Raw genomic sequence first — 24315 nt, 5'->3', positions numbered from 1 at the left:
TGATTTCCTTAGAATCGGTCCAGGTATCCAAAAAAAAATAAAAGTAAACAATAGAAAATTTTTTTTAATATAAAAAAATAATAAAATGTTTATGCAAATTGGAAAAATTGTTTAAAAAAATCAGTTAGCTCATGTACAGACGCTGAAGTCAAAATTTTTTTTCTAATCTCACTATGTGAAGTGTTTTAAACCACTGAATACAAATATCGTCGCCATTTTGAAAAATTCGCAAAAAATTAAAAATGGCGTATTCAAGATGGCGCACACTTCGAAGCAAAATTGTCTTGCATTATCCGAACATTAAAAAATTAATAAAAAGGAAATAAAAAGTTTCTTAAGGTCTTTGGGGTCGCTGATTACGAATTTGATGTCCAATTGACATTTTGACAGTTGACAGCTGTCAGAAGAATTGTCAACTTTTGCATTACTGATTTATTTGTTTTAAAAAAGACTCCGTAAAGGGTTTTCGGGTTCGCTGATTACGAATTTGATGTCAAATTTACATTTTGACAATTGACAGCTGTCAAAACAACTGTCAACTTTTGTAAAACAGATTTACTTTGTATAAAAAAGACTTCAAAAGAGCTTTCGGGGTCGCTGATAACGAATTTGATGTCAGATTGGCAATTTGACAGTTAACAGCTGTTAAACCAACTGTCAGCTTTTATAAGACTGATTTCTCTTTAATAAAAGTGACGGAAAAAGGTTTTTAGGGTCGCAGATTTCGAATTTGAACTCAAATTAATTATTTAATTGTTGACATTTGATATAATTGTCAATTTTATAAAGAGTAATTTGGTTTATTTAAAAATGTCCGTAAAAGGGTTTTATAAAACATAAAACAGTTTTTCAAAAGTTGACAGTTGTTTTGACAGCTGTCAACTGTCAATTTGACATAAAATTCGTAATCAGCGACCCCAAAAACCCTTTACGGAGTCTCTTTATAAAAAATAAATCTGTTTTACAAAAGTTGAGTTGTTTTGACAGCTGTCAACTGTCAAAATGTCAATCTGACATCAACTTCGTAATCAGCGACCCCGAAAACCTTAGGAATGGCATCTCATTGGTTTATATCTTTTCTATGTTTTGCTCGGGTGATAAAGGGTTAAACAAACTGACGATCTACGTCGGAAATTTATAGTGACAGTGAATTATTAAAAAGGGACATTATCATTAAATTAAGTTACATAAATAATTACACGATACAGAAGTGGAAATTTTAAGACAATACAAGTGATCAATGCCAGGTACAAAGTCAAACATCCTGAGGAATACAATCATCGTCTGGGGACTCACCAACGGAATCCAACGCCAGTCTACACTTATCAAGAGAAAGGGAAGTTTTTGAATATCTCTATATCCAAATCCTCATATTATTCCAGTCATTAGTCATTAATTATTTTTCAAGAGTAAACAATTACATTTAACCATGTCACTCGATTCGGCACAACAGTTAGTAGACTTGAAAGGCGAAAGAAGAGTACTTAGCTCTAAATTCACGAAATTTGTTATTTTTATAAGCAATGAGCAAAATAAGGCAAAATTTACTGAAATTCGTTTGCGGGTACAGAAAATCGAAGGCATTTTAGAGAAATTTGAAGAGGTCCAATCTCAAATTGACGCATTATCTAATGACACAAATTCCACTGATTATGATTCTTTCGAAACATCTTACTACAGTGAGTTGAGTTTTGCCCACGACTTGCTTAACAATGAAAATGCACGGGTATTAAATAATGAACTACAAGCAAACGTCGTGCATCAAAACTCTTCTTATCAAAGTCATATTCGTTTGCCAACTATCGAATTAGCTACCTTTGATGGTGCATACGATAAATTATTAGACTTTTTTAATTCATTAACATCAATGGTTCACGATAATCGAGATCTCTCCGACTTACAAAAATTGCATTATTTAAGATCGTGTCCTAAAGGAGAGGCAATGTCAATTATCTCTTCGCTAGAATCTTCGGTAGAAAATTACTCAATCGCTTGGGAGTTGCTTAAAAAACGATTTGATAACAAACGTATCATAATTCGAACTCATGTAGACGCGTTAATAGAATATCCAAAATTGGGAAAAGAATCTGCTCAAGAATTGAAAAAATTACTAGACCTCGTGCAAATTCATTTGCGAGCTTTAAAATCATTAAATGAACCGGTAGATTCGTAGGATACATTAATAATTTATCTTATAACTTTGAAACTCGACAGAATGACTCACAAAGAATGGGAAGAATCGGTTACGGGATCCGATATGCCAGAAATGAAAGAGTTTCTAACGTTTTTGGAACAACGCTGTCAAATTTTACAAATCGCGACAATTAATTTGAATATGAATTCAAACCATTCTGGTAATTCAAGTAACTCTATCGGGAAAAATAAATCACAGAATAATTCGCAGAAAAAACAAACGTTCATGGTGACAGGAAAATCTAATATGTGTATTATTTGTAATGCCGAACACAAATTATATAAATGTGAGACGCTTGTCTCATATTATTTGAATAGCGGTCACCTTAATACAGATTGTAAATGGTCCGGTTTCCGTAAGTGTGGTAAGAAACACAATACATTGTTACATTATGAGGGAAGAGACAATAACTCTCAAAGAGACGATTCAATCAAAGAAACTGACACGTCGTTAAATAGCCCAAGTTCTACAGCTTGCAGCGCGATAATAGCTTCTTAAATTTTGCTATTAACTGCTTTAATTAATATAAAGGCTAGTGATAATAGTGTTAAACAAGCACGCGTTTTTCTAGGGAATTATAAAAAAATTATAATTTGAGAAGAATGTATTAAACAAAATTTAAAAAAATTATATTGTATTTTATAATTAGATACATTTTAATTAAAAGAATTTAAAAAAATTCTCTGATCTATTTCTGATCTATTTAAGAAAACATTTTTTACAGTATTTTTGAATGTATTGCAATTAATTAAAGAACATAAATATAATAAACCTTGAACCATGGATAAAATTATATGAATGAATTAAAAATATTTAATTTTAATTAAACAAAATCCGCAATTAATTATTGTTGGAAATATTGATGAACGAAAAAATAATATTTGAATAGTTTAACCCCTTTCCTGCCTGGTGAAAAAAATAGTTTTTGGGCCACAAACGGTTTAAAGAAATAAGTAAATATTTAAAATTGTTGTTTGCCATTAACGATCTGCTACACGGAAAGAAAAGGTCTGGAAGAGATATCCATAAAAATATTGTTGAGCAGAATATTGTTGTGTTATCCAATTCAATGGAAGAGACAACTTTCAGAATGGAAGCACATTCCATATTCAATGGATGAGGGAGCCATATTATATTGTTAAATCAAATATGGATGTGACATCCATAGGCATGGTTGGGCTTACAATTCATGCTATGGATTTTCACATATGGCTGCCTCATCCATATAAACTTTGGTTGGGAGATCCATAGTTAGTTCAAAATTTCGATACATGTTGCGCGCAATTCATTATCATGGCATCCATTTAAAAATGGTCGTCTCAATTTGTCCGTCGCGTCGGTTTCCTGTCACGTCTATATAATCACGTTGTGAGTTTATATTGTGTATAAATAGTGTTATAATTGTTTATTATTTATTATCGTTATTGTCTATTAGTTTTTATGTAAATTCATTTTCATGAAATATGTGTAGAGTATATAAGGAATATTATATGCTCAGATATTGTAGTTGTGTGTATAGTGTAGTGGATAGCGTTAGTGTTTAGTATGCGTTAGGTCTAGGGTTTGTGTCTCCCCCCATCGGTTAATAATTTATTTCGTTAATATGCACTTATTCAATAAGTGGTGTGTATTAATTAACAAAAATGTGTATAAAATATCTCAAGTGACATGGAATTTAATTAATTGAGTGATTCTAATTCTTTTGTTTCCCATTTCTATTACTATGGATCACCCAACCATAGATCATTTGCTGCTCCAACAATATACAGCCAGCCATAGAATATGGATGCAGCAACCTTTACTATGGATATCCCGTATTTTTCAATATAATATGGCTGTGATATCCATGTATCTGGATGTGACAACTGTTCCTTTTTCTCCGTGTATTTTAAATTTTGGAAATCTGACATCAGATATTCAAATGTTTTACTGACAAGAGGTTAATGTTTGAGATATTAAACGATTTGAGAATAGTAATTTATGAGATGAGACGAGATGAGAAAAAAGAAACAAAAGAATAAAGACTTTCTCAATATCGCTCATTTCTCATATTTCTCACTCATGTGCAGAAAAGAAGAAGAGGAGGAGAAGGTGTCATTTAAAACACTAACATCTAAATTGTTGACGAGTGATGTAGAGTCAATTACCAGGCCGAACACACTAGAGTAACCAGAATGGATGTTATAGTAGGTGGGGGTATCGTCGTTCATGACATCAAAATCAGATAGAGACTCTGTGAGATTCGAACCATTATAATTGTATGTTAAATGTCCGAGAGTAACGAGTGTAAGTTAATGTCTCCTGTGATGATTATGCGTGAGAGAGAATTAAGAAAGTTGAATGAGCAGTCTGTTCCAAATGTTTATATCAATTCGATTATTGGGAGGAATGTAAAGAGAAACAATGACAATTTGACCTTTAGTTGATTCAATACCAACAGAACCTAATTCAAAAAATTCATTCCACCAATCACCAAGATCGACTTTCGAGGTGATAACGCTTGCTGGGTGTAAAATCATGATACCTCGGATTAGCGTTAAAAAACATTATGAGAATTGAAAGTTTAATAGATAATTTAATCATTCTTTTCATCATCGATTTGCCTCATAGACATATCAGATGAGATGTTTGTTTCTTCAAATGATTTTTCAATAAAGGAGAGTTTGGTCTGAATGTTATCAACGATTGAGTTGAAGAATTTTCAATGTTCTTGATTTGGATTTTTATCGATGAGTTGTGAATTAGAGAGTTAATTAGAAGATTGTTTAGGAGTTGATGTTGGAAAAGATTGGAGATTGGAAGGGGGGCAAGAAAAACTTGAGAGGAGGATGATGATGAAAAAGGGGGAGGGAGCATTAAGTTAAGAACAGGGAAAGGTGAGATTTCGATGATGATGAATTCTTTGATCGTGAAGAGTGAAGAGGGGAGTTTGGGAGAAGAATAACTCTTGCATTTAAAACTTTCCTGGGTTAACTCGCCTTTTAAGAGAGAGGATTACTGGTTTTGATAGAACGTCCACATTTTCGAGTAGTTCCAGGAGAGTAATTTTAGTATCGATGTTTTTGATGAAACCCTTTTTATAAAATAGAGAAATTGGAGGAAATGCAAGGTATGGTTGATTCTTATTATTGTAGTGTTCGAGGATTTTGTTTGCATCGGAATAATTTGCACAGATTATCTTAGTGCTATTTTGGCTATTAGCAGAAATCGTTAAGGGGCCTGGAGTAATTGCTCTGATTTTTTTGCGAGATCAATCGGATTGTAACGACCGATGTTCACAGATAGGTCCTGCTTAGAATCGAATTGGAGGATTACTATGGATGGTTGATTCATGGATTGGGAATATCTTAAGTTTGTCTTGGAAGTAATTGAGGAGGATTACCATTCAAAATTATTATTGTTGTTTGATAGGGTTGTTGGAGTTGCTTGCCGTGAAAAGGTTTTGTTAAGGAAAAAATTTTTGGAATTGGGGTCAAAAGATGTAGACTCACTCTTAGAACTCAGTTGTGATTCTGATTCACGAACGCGTTTGCAAGTGTTTTGTGAAAAGCAGTCGTTATTTGACTTATCGGACCAGCTAGCAGGTCGGACGCTCCTCTTGTTGGATTGGAGCTGTTGTTGTGATGGTTGGTTGACGGGAATAGAAACGCCAAGATTGTGTACAGTTGTTTAATTTTCGATTGTAGGCTCCATAAATTTTCTTTATGGAAATGGTGAACTGAAGTGTCGAATTTGGTTACTAAACCTTGCATAAGTGAAAACATGAGAAAACAACTGAGGAGCAAGTTTTCAAAACCTAATAAATCCAATTGAAGTGATTTTAAGATAAACCAACAAACGTTGGATCTTTAAAACTAATTGAGGTAAAATAAAAGTAAAAACGATTATGTACGCAGACGATCCACTACATTCATTCACAGTATTAAAAATTTTTTTATGTAATTAGTTATTGATTATATTTAAAAAATAAAAATGGATTTATTTAGTTTTGTTTCCGGACACTGGATTTATCCAGTTTTGGTTTCTTATAGGTTTGGACATATTCTGTTTAGTTCCAGTAGATTCAATGACAGTTATTTTTAAACTCAACCTTAAAGTGAAATGTCATGTTTCCAACCGCCAATGAAACGTTGATCCGTTTTTTCGCGCTAATAAAAACAAAAAAGGTTCATGATAATATTAGTGTTTTAAAAATTATGTACAAACAAAATGAAAATTATAAAATCTGAGAAAATATATATATATATATATATATATATATTTATATAGACACTAAAATCATTTATCGTGTTAAATTTAATAAACAATTAGATTCATGTGTTTTTTATTAATAAAATTAAAGTCTCTAAGTTTATTTAGTTGATTGCTGTTTACAAAGTTAAGAATTTATAAATTTAACAATGCTTTTTAAACATTTTTTATGTTAATTTTAAACATGGAAACCACAGTCTTCATCCAAGCAGTCGCAAATTTCTTCGGTTTCCTCGTCATCAAGAAGTGTCGCAGTAGGATTTCTGTTATGACAATTTAAAAGAGTACGATACCACTGTAAATTCTGTAGTTGATCCCAAGCGTCGCTAAATTGCTTAATTAGCAATTTTTCAACATCTTCAAGCTTTTCCTGCGAAATTTTGTGTATTAAATTAATTTTATCCAGCTCTATATCTGCATCAGACTTTCCGCGTTTTAATAAGATCTTCGGTACTTCAGTTTCGCTTTCTTTGTAATACTGATTACACGTTACTTTACACCGAATTTTTCCCTCCTTTGTGGGAAATTTCTGAATTACAATCCTCTTAATGTTTGAGATTCCTTCAACTTTTTTGTAGAATGTTTCCAGAGATTTTATGTCATAAAATTCCCATTTTACTCCAAGCGGTTTTACACATCCAATTTCCGACAATAATGCCTCGTACTCGCTTGTTAGAGTAATTGTAGGATGCTTGCGTAATAATTTTTCGACTCTACCAAATACTCGATCCGCAGGCAGAAAACTGTGTCCTCTAACTGGAAATATAATCGTCATATCAGATACGTTTGGAGGCGAATAGTTTTAAAGCCAGTTTAACAAGACATGAACGACGTGAGAGATTTTATTCTGTCCAGGACAGCCATCACAGAAAAGGCAAAGATGATTTATTTCTTCCAAATCAAGAGATTGCAAGTGATTCCATAACGCTGATCCTATCTGTATCGAACCTCGACCTGCTTGACTTTCGTCACAAATAAAAAAAGTCGGATCTTTAGCACCCATAGGTACGCAGCAGAAATTGTAGAAACTAATCTGTCGAGAGTAAAAAGCTTTTTGAATTGGAGTTTTAGGCAATTGTTGGACTTGCTGCAGATCGAAACAGAAGGAATATGTATTGTCCGGATTTTCCTTCGCTAATTCGTAAAAAGCTGATGCTCGCAGTTTGTGAATTCGTTGACCAGTCATTAAATCGAGTTTCTTTTTTTGATCAGTCTCAACTTTGATTCGATTTTTAAATTGAGTGCATGTAGTACAACAATCACTTGCAGGTGAAGAAAATCCAATGTTGAAGTTGGTAACGAATATTTTTCAAAACATATCGTACTTTACCTGCAAGTCAGGATTGTTCTGATTATAACAAGCATGAAGTTTAGATGTGGACGAATTTGCCGGTAAATAAATCCGTTTGGAATTACTTCGTGAATAGTGGCTTTCAATTACATGCAAATTACCGATAAATTCTTTCACCGCTTCCTTCTGATTTGCTAACTTGTGTCCTCTGTGGTCACCTCCTCTTTTCTCTCGTGGAACACGACCTTCTTGTATATCCTTAGCAACAGTACGGATGCGATTCATCTTTAAACTTAGAGCGCACTGAAAAATTTTTTGAAAAACTTGTATCTGTTTTCCATTTCTATTTTTCAAAAATAAACTTATCGACATGGATCTTTTTTTCTTCGTTGAATTTTCATCTTTGCATCTTCTACGCTCTGGATCGTTTACGCCAATCATAGAATTCAATTTAACATTTTAAACATTTCTATTCGGATTCTCTAAAAAAACGTTTCTAATTTTTTAAATTTCGGAGAGCTTAATTCTGGTACAACCATAAGTTTTTGTATCGTGCTTGCATGGTCGAATCCAATTTCGGAGTTCAGGATCAGAATATCTAAAAAAATTATACCTAGGTAATTACTTAATTTAAAATTGTTGAATATAAAACAGAAAATAACAAAACTGTCTCTGTTAAAAATATTTCTTAATTAAAATTAATATTTAATAAAAAAAAACTAATTAAATTTTTAATAATTTAATTTTAATAAAATTAAATAAATAAATTAATTAATTTTTTAAATAAAAAAGAATTTAACATTGCGTCATAGCTTAGGTTACTTGAGAATAAAGTTATATTTTTACTAATTTTGAATTAGTTACCTTGAAATTTGTTCATCACTTTTTTCCTGAACACGTTTACGCTTCCTGGTGCCTTGGTTAATATCTTTCACTGAAGATTCCATTTTTATATCATTTTAATTAAATTGAACAATTCAATGTAGACAATATAACAGCATTTGTCATAACCAAAACGCTTGAAAACAAATGCTTGTTTATTTGAGAGAAGTCCGTCGTTAACGAACTTCACATAGAATAACAATTTTTTTACCTGGTTTTTAAATATTATTACGAAGAAATCAAGCAAATAAAACGTTAAAATCATTATAGGATATTAAAATCTAACATATTTATCATCTATTTTCATAAAATTAATTTTATAATTTTATAAATATAACAATTATAAATGTGCTTAAAGAACTTAGAACTAAGGATTTATCGAGTTTTGTTTCATTTTTGTAAATTGTGGAAAACTATTGCAGGGATCTATGCAGTTTTATTTTAAAAATTCAATATTTTTATGAAAGAAAAAAATGTTTTTTCGACAAAATAAGCAAATATAAAAGCATAATTTTAATACAAAAAATTTTTTTTTTTAATAAAACTAAAATTTTCATATTTCTCGTGTTCGGAATGTATAGAAACCATATATAGCTCATTTTAAAAAAATGGATTTATCGGGTTTTGAAAACTTGCTCCTCAACTAAGTTTCAGTCGAAAACAAAATGTGTATTTTCGCATGGTGATATCATTGCGACCTTGGTACGGTCTGCTCATGCGCAGAGAGCAACAGAGTTCACGACGCGAAAAATTAAAGTGTTTGACTATTTCAACCGCACGGACGATGAAGAAGTTTTTTTTCTCTTATAATTACAAGGAGGAAAGGGAAAAATTTCCCTTTCCACATGTTGGAGGTCCAATCGCTGACATGGGACTTCTTCAACATCCGTGCGGTTGATATAGTCAAACAGTTTTATTTTTGCGACGCGTCAAGAATTGCTATTTTACAGGTCATTTTAATTAGTTACTTTACTAATGAGCAATTCCACGGGAAGTGATCTGAAGAATTTTCGATGATTTTAGCAATATTAATAATACTTACCGAATTTGTTCCCTTATATACATGGAATAAAAATGTATAAAAGTTTTTTCAAAATTTTCAAAATTTTTTGAGTTACCGCTTACTCAAAATTTTGGTCGGTTTTTCAAAAAAGGCACATAACTTTTTTCTTTGTTAACCGATTAAGATAATTTTTTTTGGAAAATACTCATAATAAGAAGCACTTTAAAGAAAAAAATAAAAAGAAAAAAAAATTTTTTTTTGACCGAAAAAATTTTAAAAAAATTTTTTGAATCAAAATTTTGAAAAAAATACCTCTTCGATTTGAAAATTTTTTTTTGTAGTTATTGTCTATAAAGTCAAGAATACTTCCTATAAATTTAATTATGGGACAACAGTAACTTTACGAGAAAAAAAATAAAATGTCCAGCGCGGCATGCCGGGACTTGTGCATGTATTCGCTTATGGCGGCGCAAGTTTCGTTCCAAATCACTCTACAAGTCACAATTTTTTGCCAAAACGATTTTTCTTTTTTTCGAAATCTTCGTAATTAAGTTTTCTATCGATCTCTCGAGCCCGGTTTTGAAATTTTGTTTTTAAACATTTTTTAATAACAATAAGCTTTAAAAAAATCATAAAATCGTAAAATATATTTTTTTCAGCTTCAATCATTCAGAAAATTAATCAAAAAACCTATTAAAAGAATGTTTGAATGTTTCTGATGTATAACAACAGTATACCAATTTATTAAATTGTTTAAACAATTAATTGTTATTTCTTTCCTAAACTGTACTTAGGGTTAGAAACTTCTAGTTTTTTCTCAATTGTTTAATTTTTTTTGTTTAAACAATTTATTTTTTGTAAAGTTTTCAATTTTACTAAACTTAAAACTAGAAACTTATTATATAATTTATAGTTTTTTATTTTTTAATGAATTGTACTTTGAAAAAACTAGAAACTTTAGCCCTAAATGCAATTTATGAAAATATGGCAACAATTCATTAGCTAAACAGTTTTATAATAAATAATTTTTTTTTTATCATCAGTAGATGTTTTACTCATAAAAAATTGTTTCATGAAAAATTCTAGTTTTTTCTCAATTGTTACAATTTTTCATGAGTAAAACATCTACTGATGATAAAAAAAAAATTATTTATTATAAAACTGTTTAGCCAATGAATTGTTGCCATATTTTCATAAATTGCATTTAGGGCTAAAGTTTATAGTATTTTCAAAGTACAATTCATTAAAAAATAAAAAACTATAAATTATATAATAAGTTTCTAGTTTTAAGTTTAGTAAAATTGAAAACTTTACAAAAAATAAATTGTTTAAACAAAAAAAATTAAACAATTGAGAAAAAACTAGAAGTTTCTAACCCTAAGTACAGTTTAGGAAAGAAATAACAATTAATTGTTTAAACAATTTAATAAATTGGTATACTGTTGTTATACATCAGAAACATTCAAACATTCTTTTAATAGGTTTTTTGATTAATTTTCTGAATGATTGAAGCTGAAAAAAATATATTTTACGATTTTATGATTTTTTTAAAGCTTATTGTTATTAAAAAATGTTTAAAAACAAAATTTCAAAACCGGGCTCGAGAGATCGATAGAAAACTTAATTACGAAGATTTCGAAAAAAAGAAAAATCGTTTTGGCAAAAAATTGTGACTTGTAGAGTGATTTGGAACGAAACTTGCGCCGCCATAAGCGAATACATGCACGAGTCCCGGCATGCCGCGCTGGACATTTTATTTTTTTTCTCGTAAAGTTACTGTTGTCCCATAATTAAATTTATAGGAAGTATTCTTGACTTTATAGACAATAACTACAAAAAAAAATTTTCAAATCGAAGAGGTATTTTTTTCAAAATTTTGATTCAAAAAATTTTTTTAAAATTTTTTCAGGCAAAAAAAAATTTTTTTTTTCTTTTTATTTTTTTCTTTAAAGTGCTTCTTATTATGAGTATTTTCCAAAAAAAATTATCTTAATCGGTTAACAAAGAAAAAAGTTATGTGTCTTTTTTGAAAAACCGACCAAAATTTTGAGTAAGCGGTAACTCAAAAAATTTTGAAAAAACTTTTATACATTTTTATTCCATGTATATAAGGGAACAAATTCGGTAAGTATTATTAATATTGCTAAAATCATCGAAAATTCTTCAGATCACTTCCCGTGGAATTGCTCTAATTGCTTTTTATTGCTCTTAGTCAAAAATGATTTCATTGGAAACTTTGACACTTTAATTTTCCATTTTTGTAAAGAAAGTGTAAAAATGTTAATTTTTGTGGAAGAATCGGCTGTTGCAAAATTGCGATTTTAGTGCTTGGTTTGCTTACCTTTTGGTTTTGATTGTTAAAAATTCCTCTTTGGTTTATAGTCTTAAGACAAAGAAATTTACATAAAATTTAGAATTAGATAATTAAAATTAATTGGGACATTAGACATTTATTGAAGCATACAATTTGTTTTAATAATTATTACCAGAATATATAAATAGATAAATTTGTTTTACCTTTTGTAGATTCGAGGGAGATTATTTTAAAGAAATATGCAGGACGCTAGTAAGCACATGGGGCGAAATTTCTGAAGTGGACCACCTTAAAAAAAAGTTGTGGGATTGATTTGGTATTTCGGTAATTTGTTCTCCTATATAAGAGTAACAAATTCCCAAAATATTTGAAAAAAAATTGTAGAAAGTAGGTAAAACTTTCACATTTCAGAGAACATTGACATTTTGAAATCCCTATAAGTTGGATAAAACTTTATGGATTTTAATTTGTGAATAACGGATTTTAAAAGATTTTCACATTTTAGAGAACTTTGACATTTTGAAATCCCTATAAGTTGGATAAAACTTTATGGATTTTAATTTGTGAATAACGGATTTTAAAGCATTTTTCATGTACTTTCTGATGCCTTCAATAAAATTAAAAAAAAAAATTTTAACTTCTTTTTTTGCAAAAATAATTTTTATTTTTGATTTTTGACTGCTTTGGTTATTTATTTGTTTTTTTAATAATTTCATCGGAAAGCTGAGGTTTTTTCCAATGAGCCATGTAATTTTCAGAGTGGGACAGAAAATAGTTTAAAAGAAATTTAATAACAATGTAGACCTGCGGGTTCTGACTGCACCTAAGTAATTCAGTAATAGCTCTCTGCATTCTTCAGAGTTGAGACTGTCATTATACAAGAATGCCTGCATTACTGTTACTGAAAAAAATTTAAAATAACCTGTTTTGAAAATTAATTAAAATTAAAAATTATTTTTTTTGAATATTTGAAAAGGAATTCCTATTTGTTGAAACTTGTGACGAGGATCCGTGATGTGTCATCTCTTGTTGTAGTCCATTTCTATTTTGTAGGTTAGAAACTCGATTTGTATAGTTGACTCTGTCTTTTCTATCCTCTCTATGTTTTTCACGTATAATAATATTTTGTATTTGTTGGATTACCGCTTGTTTCTTAGCTAACACCGTCTCTTGAAGTGTGAGATTTTGTCTTAGTTGTAGCTATTCACTGAGTTTTGCGTCCAACATTCCGACTACAATTCAATCTCGAATCAATTCTTCTTTGAATGCGCCGAAATTGCATTGTTCTGGTAATGAATGTACATCAGTTATAAAGGAGTCAACTGGCTCTACCTTTTGTTGAATTCGGGAGTTAAACTTAAAACGTTCATTAATTATATTCCTCCCCGGAATAAAATAGTTCTCGAAAGCTGTGATAGCTGCATCGTATGTCTGTGGCTGTGGCAGAAATTGGGCGAAAATTTCTTCGCTTTTTTGTCCCATAATGTAGATGAGGTTATCAATTTTTTCAGCGTCACTATTTTCCTAGAGTCCTGAAACAGATAAGTAACGAGAAAACCTTTTTTCCCATGCTGGCCATGCTGCTGCGTCGTTGAAGTTTAGTTCATTTGGAGGTTTTACACTTGGTCGAAGAGGCAGATTTACACTTATCCTCTGATTTCCATCTTGAACGATATTTTCATTTTCTTCCGACATTGTTGCTTTAGTATATCACAAAACTTTTTTTTTTCTTTTTTTTACTTAGTTCTGAGCATCCGTTTGCACAAGCCACTTTTTACTGACAACAAACTTTTTCTTTTAACTATTATTGTTCAATTTCTTTTATCCCACTGCTGCCACCATGTAGAGTTGATACTAGTTTATAATAATAGTTAATAGGATAAAAATGAATCGGATAAGAAACACTACAAGGATATTAATATTAACCCTAGAAGGAGTACGTTAATTTACTTTCTTAAAAATTTGACTAATTTAAAAACTATTTCAGGTTTTTAAAGTTAAATAGATACACTTTTAGGGGAAAAAATTAGTTTTTGTATTACTTCCAAAAAGCATAATTATTTGAACATCTGAAGTGAAAGAAATTAAAGACAATTGACGAATAGTGAAAATCATAAAAATGAACTATAAAATGGACTTAAACAATTAATATTTACTAAAAATGGTGTTAAGAATTAGAAATTTTACAAACTTAATATATCTGAATATTTTAACATTAAAATTACTAACTTATGAAATGATTCTGTAAATTAATATTTAATCAAAGTTTTAATTAACAATTCTTAATACCTCTAATATACCTATGTTAAAATATTATTATCAATATAGAATTTATAATTTAAATTTGACTGTCATATACTACATTTTTTTGTATTACAATTTAATTTCTGACTGCAGAGAGAGCACAGAAATTTTTAATAAATTTTAACTCAAATTTCATAAGTTGTTACAAATACAGAATGTCTATTTTTCAAAAAAAAAGAATTTTTGTATAAAAATGTTTCTTTTCTATAAAATACAACTTTTTCATGCATAACCTATCAATTTATACTTTATCAGATGATTTTAACTGATTAAAAAAGATTTTTTTTTAAATTTGAATTTACTTATCTTGACAATTTTTCTAACGTAAGGGAGTAACTGGGGTGTCTAGACACCCCAGACGTATTTTAACAGGAGATAGAGCTCTTCCTAGAGCAAAACATTTGGCGGCACATACAGGTGTCAAAAGATAGAGGTTCAAACTAAATTATCAACGGGTTTTGAGCGTAAAAAAAATTATTGGTTAAGCCATGGGAATACTTTGAATTTTGCTTGGGGTGTCCAGACACCCCAGTTACTCCTTCTAGGGTTAATGTGTAGTTTATTGTGATAAGTGTTATGCTTGTCTCAAGGTAGGCAACGGAATGATGCTCTGCTCATTCCTCTCATTCCGTCGTATCCTTCTAGTTTCCTAGATGGCACCACTTACACTACAGTAAGGAGATTTATAATATCAAAATAAAGTTTTTTTTAAGATAAAAGAACAGACTTATGACTTCTTTAATCTTAAAAGAAAGAATACTTTATTTTGATATTATAAATCTCCTAACAGAATTAGAAAATCGGAGTCAAGTTTTGACGCCTTTCTGCTGCTTCTGTCACTTCTACGCCCGACGCCAATTCTGACGCCCTGCCGCTCAAGTGGTTAAAACATTTTACCGGCACGAACTGGCAACCGGGGTCCAGAGGACCCCGCAATGTCATAAGGATAAAAATATTGCGATAACGTACACGGAAAAAATTGACTATGCGACTACAGTACCACGTAGTGGAATAGACAAATAACAAAACAGTGTTTTTCTTTCAAGAATTTTGCGCCTACACAAATTAATCCTGCCTTGCACTCAGAACAGTGTGTGTATTTCCCAGGGTACTTCGCAAATCTAACAGTTCGTTATATTTTAAATCTTAATCCTCATTTTTATATTTTAATGTATAAATTCATAATATAATAAAAAGAAAACAAAATATACAAAGATCTACGTTTTCGTAAGTGTTTTTAAAGCGGGATCCAATAAACTCCGCTTCCCCGATACGTAATTTTTTTAGCTTGTCCATGCATCACGGTTTTGATTAGTAATGTCAGTGGACCCAAATTCGGGAAAGCGTATATTAAAAAGTAATTCGGTTAATCTTAATCAGCAGGTGTTGATTCGGAAATATTGCAATGCGTCCAAATGATCCGAATGCGCCAATTAAACGGGAATCTCTTCTTTATTCTCAACCGAATGAGAAATATCGCTAATGGGCAATGTTTTTAGTATACGCTGCAAATAACTACACGAATATCAGCCTACGGTACTAAACGCTACACCATGAGTAAAATAGACAAGACAAGTGAATATGCAAACATCATTAACGAATTTCCAGAGGTGACTAATCTTCATGGTTCGGCAAATTTTCCGAACTGCACAACAGAGCTGTGCAAAGAAACTCAACACGCGCGCAACTAATTCCCGGAGAAATCAAATACCCATAGCTACCGAGGATGTCCCAAAAACAGCGATAATCACCACCCTGTTCTGTCGAAGAACATTTTTGTACAATATCTTTTGTTTGTTTATAGTATAATTACTGTTATAAAAACCAAATAGCTAAAAAGGATAATCTTTCAAGGCTAAAACTTTGCTTTAGAAAGCACGTTTTGTAAAAACATAATTTTATTATATATTGTTGACAATCTTAAGTGATATTCAGGGCAATTTTGGAATTTCCACACATTTGTCTGAGCCCTACCATAAAGCAGGTCAAATTAAAATGAGCTAAATTGTACTGAATCAGACATATTATGCTTTTAAAAATAAATTATTAAATTATGTAACCTTACATCACGCTTTATTATTTAAATTTTAGTTTTTTAACATGCTACAAAACACACCACCTTCAGATTGTTTAAATTCACGTCGATGTTGTTCGAACTGCGAAATGCAGGACAAACATTTCAACGATACATTTATAACGCACTAGCGGAATTAAATTTTGTATTCGTATATATAGACGATAAACTCATCGCGTCAGAAACCCGTGTAGAATACGAGAAACACCTTATGCTTAGAAGCAATCGAGAAAATTAAGGCTGACCTAGACGAAGTTGTAAGAATCGCACACCCGTGTGACAACGCGGAAGCACGATTGATAACAGACGCGTCAGATACAGGAATTGGGTCAGTCCAAAAACAAAAAATTGACGACATTTGGAAACCACTCACTTTCTTCTCTCGAGAATTAACACCAGCTGAAACTCAGAATACCACCTACGACCAAGAATTGACGCTAATATTCGAAGCTATTAAATATTTCAAAGATTTCTTGTGTTCCTGCGAATTCACAGTAGTAACAGACCACAAACTTATTTTACGCACTAATCCAGAAATCAGACAAAATATCAACCCGACAACAAAATTAAAAAAATCTCATTTCACAATTTACGAACTGTATTGAACATATTTCGGGCGAGAAAAACATGGTCACGGATGATATTACACACTTAAACGCTATAACTCTTTCCACAATTTAGTTCTAGGATATGAATAGAAAATTCTCGTTCCCCGAGGTCTTAAAAACTGTAAGAATGTGAGCTGTTGGCTTTCTTGTTCTAAGATTTTTGTGTAAAACCAACTGTATTTAATTGCTGAACAGAAAAAACAAGATAGCCAATGAATTCAGTCAATGCGCGAATAGTACATTCTTTTTTATTTAGAAAACTTTTTGTCAATTTTAAAACCTTTTCTTACTTATTTTCGGGAAGTTCTAAAAACATTTCTGCTGAATTGTAAATGAATCTAAGAAATTGATTGCTTTTTTATGGAAATAAATTAGTTTTTTCAAAATTAACAATAAATCCCAATTTTTCTAGAACTAAAATCGTAAATTTAACCTCTTTAGAACATTTTTGTAAACTATCTGCCAGGATCAGAAAATCATCAAGGTAAACACAACGAATATTGTGACTTCTTAATAACGAAACAACTAGTTTCATTAATTTTGTTAAAACAAACGGAGCTACACTGAGACCAAAAGGGAGACAATTAAATTAGTAAATTTATGAAATTGGAATCAAAAATATTTTCTCTGTGATTCATGAATCGATACTAAATAGTAAAAAAAAAATAAATAAATAAATAAAATTAAATAAATAATAAATAATAATAATAATAATAAATAATAAATTTTTCATGAACATCTATTGTGCACATAAAACAATCGGGAAGTAGTAATTTTGAAGCTGATCTCCAGTCTTCCAATTTCAAATGTTCGATTTTTTAAAGTTTGTTTAATTTTTATTTATTAATTTATTTATTTAGGAATAGAGCAATTCCACGGGAAGTGATCTGAAGAATTTTTGATGATTTTAGCAATATTAATAATACTTACCGAATTTGTTCCCTTATATACATGGAATAAAAATGTATAAAAGTTTTTTCAAAATTTTCAAAATTTTTTGAGTTACCGCTTACTCAAAATTTTGGTCGGTTTTTCAAAAAAGGCACATAACTTTTTTCTTTGTTAACCGATTAAGATAATTTTTTTTGGAAAATACTCATAATAAGAAGCACTTTAAAGAAAAAAATAAAAAGAAAAAAAAAATTTTTTTTGCCCGAAAAAATTTAAAAAAAATTTTTTGAATCAAAATTTTGAAAAAAATACCTCTTCGATTTGAAAATTTTTTTTTGTAGTTATTGTCTATAAAGTCAAGAATACTTCCTATAAATTTAATTATGGGACAACAGTAACTTTACGAGAAAAAAAATAAAATGTCCAGCGCGGCATGCCGCGACTCGTGCATGTATTCGCTTATGGCGGCGCAAGTTTTGTTCCAAATCACTCTACAAGTCACAATTTTTTGCCAAAACGATTTTTCTTTTTTTCGAAATCTTCGTAATTAAGTTTTCTATCGATCTCTCGAGCCCGGTTTTGAAATTTTGTTTTTAAACATTTTTTAATAACAATAAGCTTTAAAAAAATCATAAAATCGTAAAATATATTTTTTTCAGCTTCAATCATTCAGAAAATTAATCAAAAAACCTATTAAAAGAATGTTTGAATGTTTCTGATATATAACAACAGTATACCAATTTATTAAATTGTTTAAACAATTAATTGTTATTTCTTTCCTAAACTGTACTTAAGGTTAGAAATTTCTAGTTTTTTCTCAATTGTTACAATTTTTCATGAGTAAAACATCTACTGATGATAAAAAAAAAATATTTATTATAAAACTGTTTAGCCAATGAATTGTTGCCATATTTTCATAAATTGCATTTAGGGCTAAAGTTTTTAGTTTTTTCAAAGTACAATTCATTAAAAAATAAAAAACTATAAATTATATAATAAGTTTGTAGTTTTAAGTTTAGTAAAATTGAAAACTTTACAAAAAATAAATTGTTTAAACAAAAAAAATTAAACAATTGAGAAAAAACTAGAAGTTTCTAACCCTAAGTACAGTTTAGGAAAGAAATAACAATTAATTGTTTAAACAATTTAATAAATTGGTATACTGTTGTTATACATCAGAAACATTCAAACATTCTTTTAATAGGTTTTTTGATTAATTTTCTGAATGATTGAAGCTGAAAAAAATATATTTTACGATTTTATGATTTTTTTAAAGCTTATTGTTATTAAAAAATGTTTAAAAACAAAATTTCAAAACCGGGCTCGAGAGATCGATAGAAAACTTAATTACGAAGATTTCGAAAAAAAGAAAAATCGTTTTGGCAAAAAATTGTGACTTGTAGAGTGATTTGGAACGAAACTTGCGCCGCCATAAGCGAATACATGCACGAGTCCCGGCATGCCGCGCTGGACATTTTATTTTTTTTCTCGTAAAGTTACTGTTGTCCCATAATTAAATTTATAGGAAGTATTCTTGACTTTATTAGCAATAACTACAAAAAAAAAATTTCAAATCGAAGAGGTATTTTTTTCAAAATTTTGATTCAAAAAATTTTTTTAAAACTTTTTCGGGCAAAAAAAAATTTTTTTTTCTTTTTATTTTTTTCTTTAAAGTGCTTCTTATTATGAGTATTTTCCAAAAAAAATTATCTTAATCGGTTAACAAAGAAAAAAGTTATGTGTCTTTTTTGAAAAACCGACCAAAATTTTGAGTAAGCGGTAACTCAAAAAATTTTGAAAAAACTTTTATACATTTTTATTCCATGTATATAAGGGAACAAATTCGGTAAGTATTATTAATATTGCTAAAATCATCGAAAATTCTTCAGATCACTTCCCGTGGAATTGCTCAATAACAAAGTTCCTAGGGCGAATAAGCCCTTCAAGGAGCAGATACATTAAAATTAAATTTGGTTACTTATTCAAGTTAAATGTTTACAATAATTATAAGAACAATACTGAGAAGAAAATACGAAAATAAGATAACAATATTGAAAAAATATACCTATATAAAGAATGTACCAACTTTACAAAATATATGGAAACCCAACTAAAAAATTTAGATAATATATGACAACAATAAGAAATCCTACCAATATGTAATATTAAATGTTCCATTGTTTTCTCTAAATAATAATTGAAAAAAGAGTTTTTTAAACGCTAATAGATTAGGTGCATCTCTTAAAACTGGATCCAATTTATTCCATAATCTTGCACCTCTAACAATAAAAGAGCGTTGCATTATGCAAGTTCTGTGCGATGGTATTATCCTTATCGATTTTCTTTCTCTAAGCCTGTAGAAATTTTCTTTAGCAATTTTGTTGAACTCAAAAAAATTAAATAAATAAAGAGGAACTTTAGTTATACATAATGAGAAAATTAAAATTACCCATAAATAATTTACTTTTTGCGTTTCTACAGAACGACTTTTTGAGGTTAGGAGTACTCGCATTTGCCTGGATCACCCGTCAATGGGTTTTCTCGCCAGAGAAGAGGGAAACTGTAGAAAACCTCTCCTGAGTACAACTGGTTTATCGACAGCCGAGTTTTAACGGTGTGTACTGGACAATAATCGACAGTGCACATCATTATACCTCGACGTCAAACCTCCCGCTCAGATTATCTCACGTGCCGGAAAAATCCCAGGCTAATGGGCGCGAACCAAGTACCCTTGGTCCGCCCACCGAGCCAGGCATTTATCCGACCGAGCTAATCTGTCGGTATCAATGTTCTATTTATTATCAACCCAAGATCCTTCACTGTCTCCTTGAATACAATAGGTTTACCCCATAGGAAAAGTTAAGGCAAAGTTGACAACGCCTCATACGAAGGTCAGATGACTTCCCAGGTCCAAAATAAATAAATTAAAGAGAACAGAAGAGAGTGAAGCACCCTGAGGATCACCACATTTAAGCCTATTCCATTCTGATTCGATGCCATTTCCATCAATAACCCTTTGAAACCTAAAATTAATGTATGATTCGAACCAATCACATACAGATTTCGACAATTGAAATGAAGAAAGTTTACTTTGAAAAGCAAAAAAAAAACTACATTGGTAATGAGTTTCATATCCATTGCAAATTTAACATCACTAGTGAATTTTAAAGATGCCGTACATGTACTGTCATTACCGCAAAAACCAGACTGTAGAGGCTCACGGAAATTATTATTCCTTAGAAAATTTGTAAGCTGTTTACACGCAATTTTTTCCAAAGGTTTAGATAGAGTACAAATTAATGAAATTTATCTAAAATCTGTAATTCTTTTTGGATTAGACACCTTTGGAATAGGCTTCATATTGCTCATCTTCCATATCTCAGGAAAGACTCATGTCTGAAGAGAGAAATTAAAAATGTGCAGCAAAACCGGAAATATAATAGGTAAAGCTAATTTAATCATTTTAATAGATATACAATCGGGTCCCGCTACATTAGCTTTAATACTCATTATGGCTTCAAAAAGTGCATCAGGAGAAATATCATAGAGAAAAAGTTATTTTCATTAAAGGAAAATATCCTAAAGAAATTAGTCTTGTAATTATTTACATAAAGAGATCGCATATTTTGCTTCTAACTGTACACTACCGGCGGAAATTGTGCGACCGCTAATATCTCGAGCTATTAAAAAACACACATGCACAGAAAGAGTGATAACTCCGTTAAAAATGAAGCTAGATGCTTTTTTGAATTGCATTGGAAAGTTTATTAAATTTTCAATGAAATGACACTATTTTAAGTTGTATTTTAATTTATTATATAATAATATTTAAAAAGTAGATCCCAGTAAGAATATACTTGGTAAAATTAATTTTGGACATTTTTTTCACAGCCACGCAATTGACTCATCGGCGAATTAGAGAAATCGATGATTGAAAATTTTGCTTCGCACGGTCCGACTCTTTTTGTAATATCTTGGGAACCCGTTAATATTTTTTGCTGTTCTTGGTCTCTATTTAAAAATTAGGTTACAAAGAATAGTCTGTGAAAGTAACAATTTTTTTCATCAACTTTTCTAAATTTTTCCAGGAGTCAAAGTCAGGGTTAGAAATTAAAAAAAAATAGAATTATTTTTTTGTCTTCATAACATGATATCTCGCTTCCTATTTATGCAATACAACTTAAAATAGTGGCATTTCATTGGAAATTTAATAATCTTTCCAATGCAATTTTAAAAAAGCATCTAGCTTTATTTTTAACGGAGTTATCACTCTTTCTGTGGGGTGTGTTTTTTAATAGCTCGTGATGTTAGCGGTCGCACAATTTCCGCCGGTAGTGTACTATCAGATTTGAAATTATTTAAAATTAATCTTTAGACCAGGTTCTTTCTCAAGGTTCCTTCATTTGGAAGGGTTGAGATTGGAATGGAATTTTATAGCCCTTAATCCAAGACAATATAATCTTATCTAAAGTTAAGTTTTTCCAGGTTAGAATGAAAAATGGAATCTGTGGCTCGAAGATGAGTGTTTGCTCCCTGAACCCGATGCCTGCTGTTTGGACCCGCTCAGCTGGAATAGAATCGATTTCTGGGATTTCTTTCGGAGCGGGTTTTTCGAGTTTTTTATGTAGTTGAGTTGGATTTTTGAGCCGTTATCAAATTTTTACACGATTATTCAATCTACTTTTGGGTCTTTACCGATTCCTCGAGAGACTTTGCGAAAAGGAATTCATCTGGAGTTGTAGAATTTAGAGTCTAGATTTTTTCTGTTGCAGGATTCGTTATGATTGACGTCGGCAAGAAAACTACCAATATCGCTTAACAGTTGTACCAAAGTCAAGTTGACGTCTTCCGTTGTAACGTTGCAATTTTGCTCTTTTAATTTTGTCCTCGACCATGGTGGAAAAATGTGAAGCTCTCCTTAATATTCTATATTTTGTAATTTAAATAAGGAGAAAATTATAATAAACTGTACAAAATAATTAAAGCAATAATCAAATTAAAGCAATTCATAAATATATACATCTAATGGATCCAAGAGCAATCCAAATTAAATATTACTTGTCACTGCCTTTCAATAATATTTTCAGCCTATCAAACTCAGCTAATTTGGGGCGGAGGTACTATTTGCAATTGACTCTCAGTTGGAGCGAGTAGAGTCAGGAGAAACAGTTTGAGGATGAAGCAGACCGGGACCACCAATAATAATTATTATAATTATTATTTTGTTAATTTCACTGCTCCATTTGCTCCGAGTTGCACACATATCCAAGATTAATTGTTTAAAATTGAGTACACAAAATTAGAAAAGACTCGCCGTAAATAAATTGGAATGGCGGTAAGTCAAAGTGTCATAAAAAGAATTTTTTTAAAGCTAAATTAAATATAAAGACTCTTGGATGCTTGAATATTCTGTAATTATTAAAACTTCATTATTTTCTATTTTGTTAATCTGAATTATTGCTCTTTTCTTATTAGAATAAATCGATTTGTGTGTAATGTTAAATTTTACTTTGTGATTATTTATTCAATAAAAGTCATCCTACGAATCCACTTGGCCGGGTAAAATAAAATTACATAAATATGGCAAATAATTAATTTCTAAAGCCAGGTGCTCGTATTTAATTACCAAGATCGTCTTTATTTCCTGTCAGTAGTCGAGTGGTCCCTAGCTCGATTTAAAGTCAATTAAAAATCATTTTATATAATTATTAAAAGAGTTTTGACAGGTTATAAATGGCGCCCAACAATAAGTGGATGACTTAGGGAAAAACACACAGTTCAAATTTTTCTAAAATTGTTCACTGCATATTTCAATTTCTATTATTTGCATGCAATGTTCCTTGTAAAACTTTCCAGTGCCGTCTGCTATTTCTGTACACAATATTTTTGTTAATCATCACATTACTAATAAAATAATAGACTTAACTATTGACGACCTAAATACTTGGAAACTCGTACTTCCAAGAGAACTTCACCCGAAAGTCCTAAAAGAGGAAAAAGTCCTAAAAGAAGCCCATGAGGAGCCTCAAGCCGGACATCAAGGTGTAGAACGCACCTTCCACCGTGTTTAACTCCGCTATTACTGGCCGGGATACTATCGCGATATAGTTAAATATGTCAAACTTTGCGAAATATGCCAGACCTGTAAAGTAGAAACTAAGAAACCCATCGGTAAAATGGGCCACCGCGTAATTGAACAACCTTGGTATATGGTTGGCGCTGACATAATGGGACCCTATAACCCCCTCTTCGTCTCAACACCAATACATTCTAATTTTCCAAGACTTTTTCACGCGCTGGATAAAGGTAGTTCCCCTACGTAAAGCCACTGGTCCGGCTATCACTAAAGCTTTCAAGGACGTTGTGATTAACCGCTGGGGCACCCCTTCCTTTTTGTTCTCTGATAACGGTACCGAGTTTTCAAATAAAGCCGTAGAAGGGCTTTGTGCAGCCTACAAAATTCGAATTAGTAAAACACCTAAATACCACCCCCAGGCGAACCC

General features: G+C 30.8%; 1 protein-coding gene across 1 annotated transcript; it reads left to right on the top strand.

The window, feature by feature from the left end:
• The first annotated feature begins 1429 nt into the window (after nucleotides 1–1429).
• On the top strand, nucleotides 1430–2173 carry LOC122507554. Its single transcript, XM_043620339.1, has one exon. The coding sequence runs from the start codon at nucleotides 1430–1432 to the stop codon at nucleotides 2171–2173; it is 744 nt and encodes a 247-aa protein (XP_043476274.1).
• The last annotated feature ends 22142 nt before the right edge of the window (nucleotides 2174–24315 follow it).

Source organism: Leptopilina heterotoma, unplaced genomic scaffold (genome assembly GCF_015476425.1).
Source record: "Leptopilina heterotoma isolate Lh14 unplaced genomic scaffold, ASM1547642v1 Lhet_472, whole genome shotgun sequence".
NCBI classification, from domain to species: domain Eukaryota; kingdom Metazoa; phylum Arthropoda; class Insecta; order Hymenoptera; family Figitidae; genus Leptopilina; species Leptopilina heterotoma.
This window is presented reverse-complemented; position numbering and strand designations above follow the sequence as displayed.

Coding starts and splice junctions, on each gene's coding strand:
- LOC122507554 (XM_043620339.1), top strand. CDS start 1,430: ATGTCACTCGATTCGGCACAACAGTTAGTAGACTTGAAAGGCGAAAGA.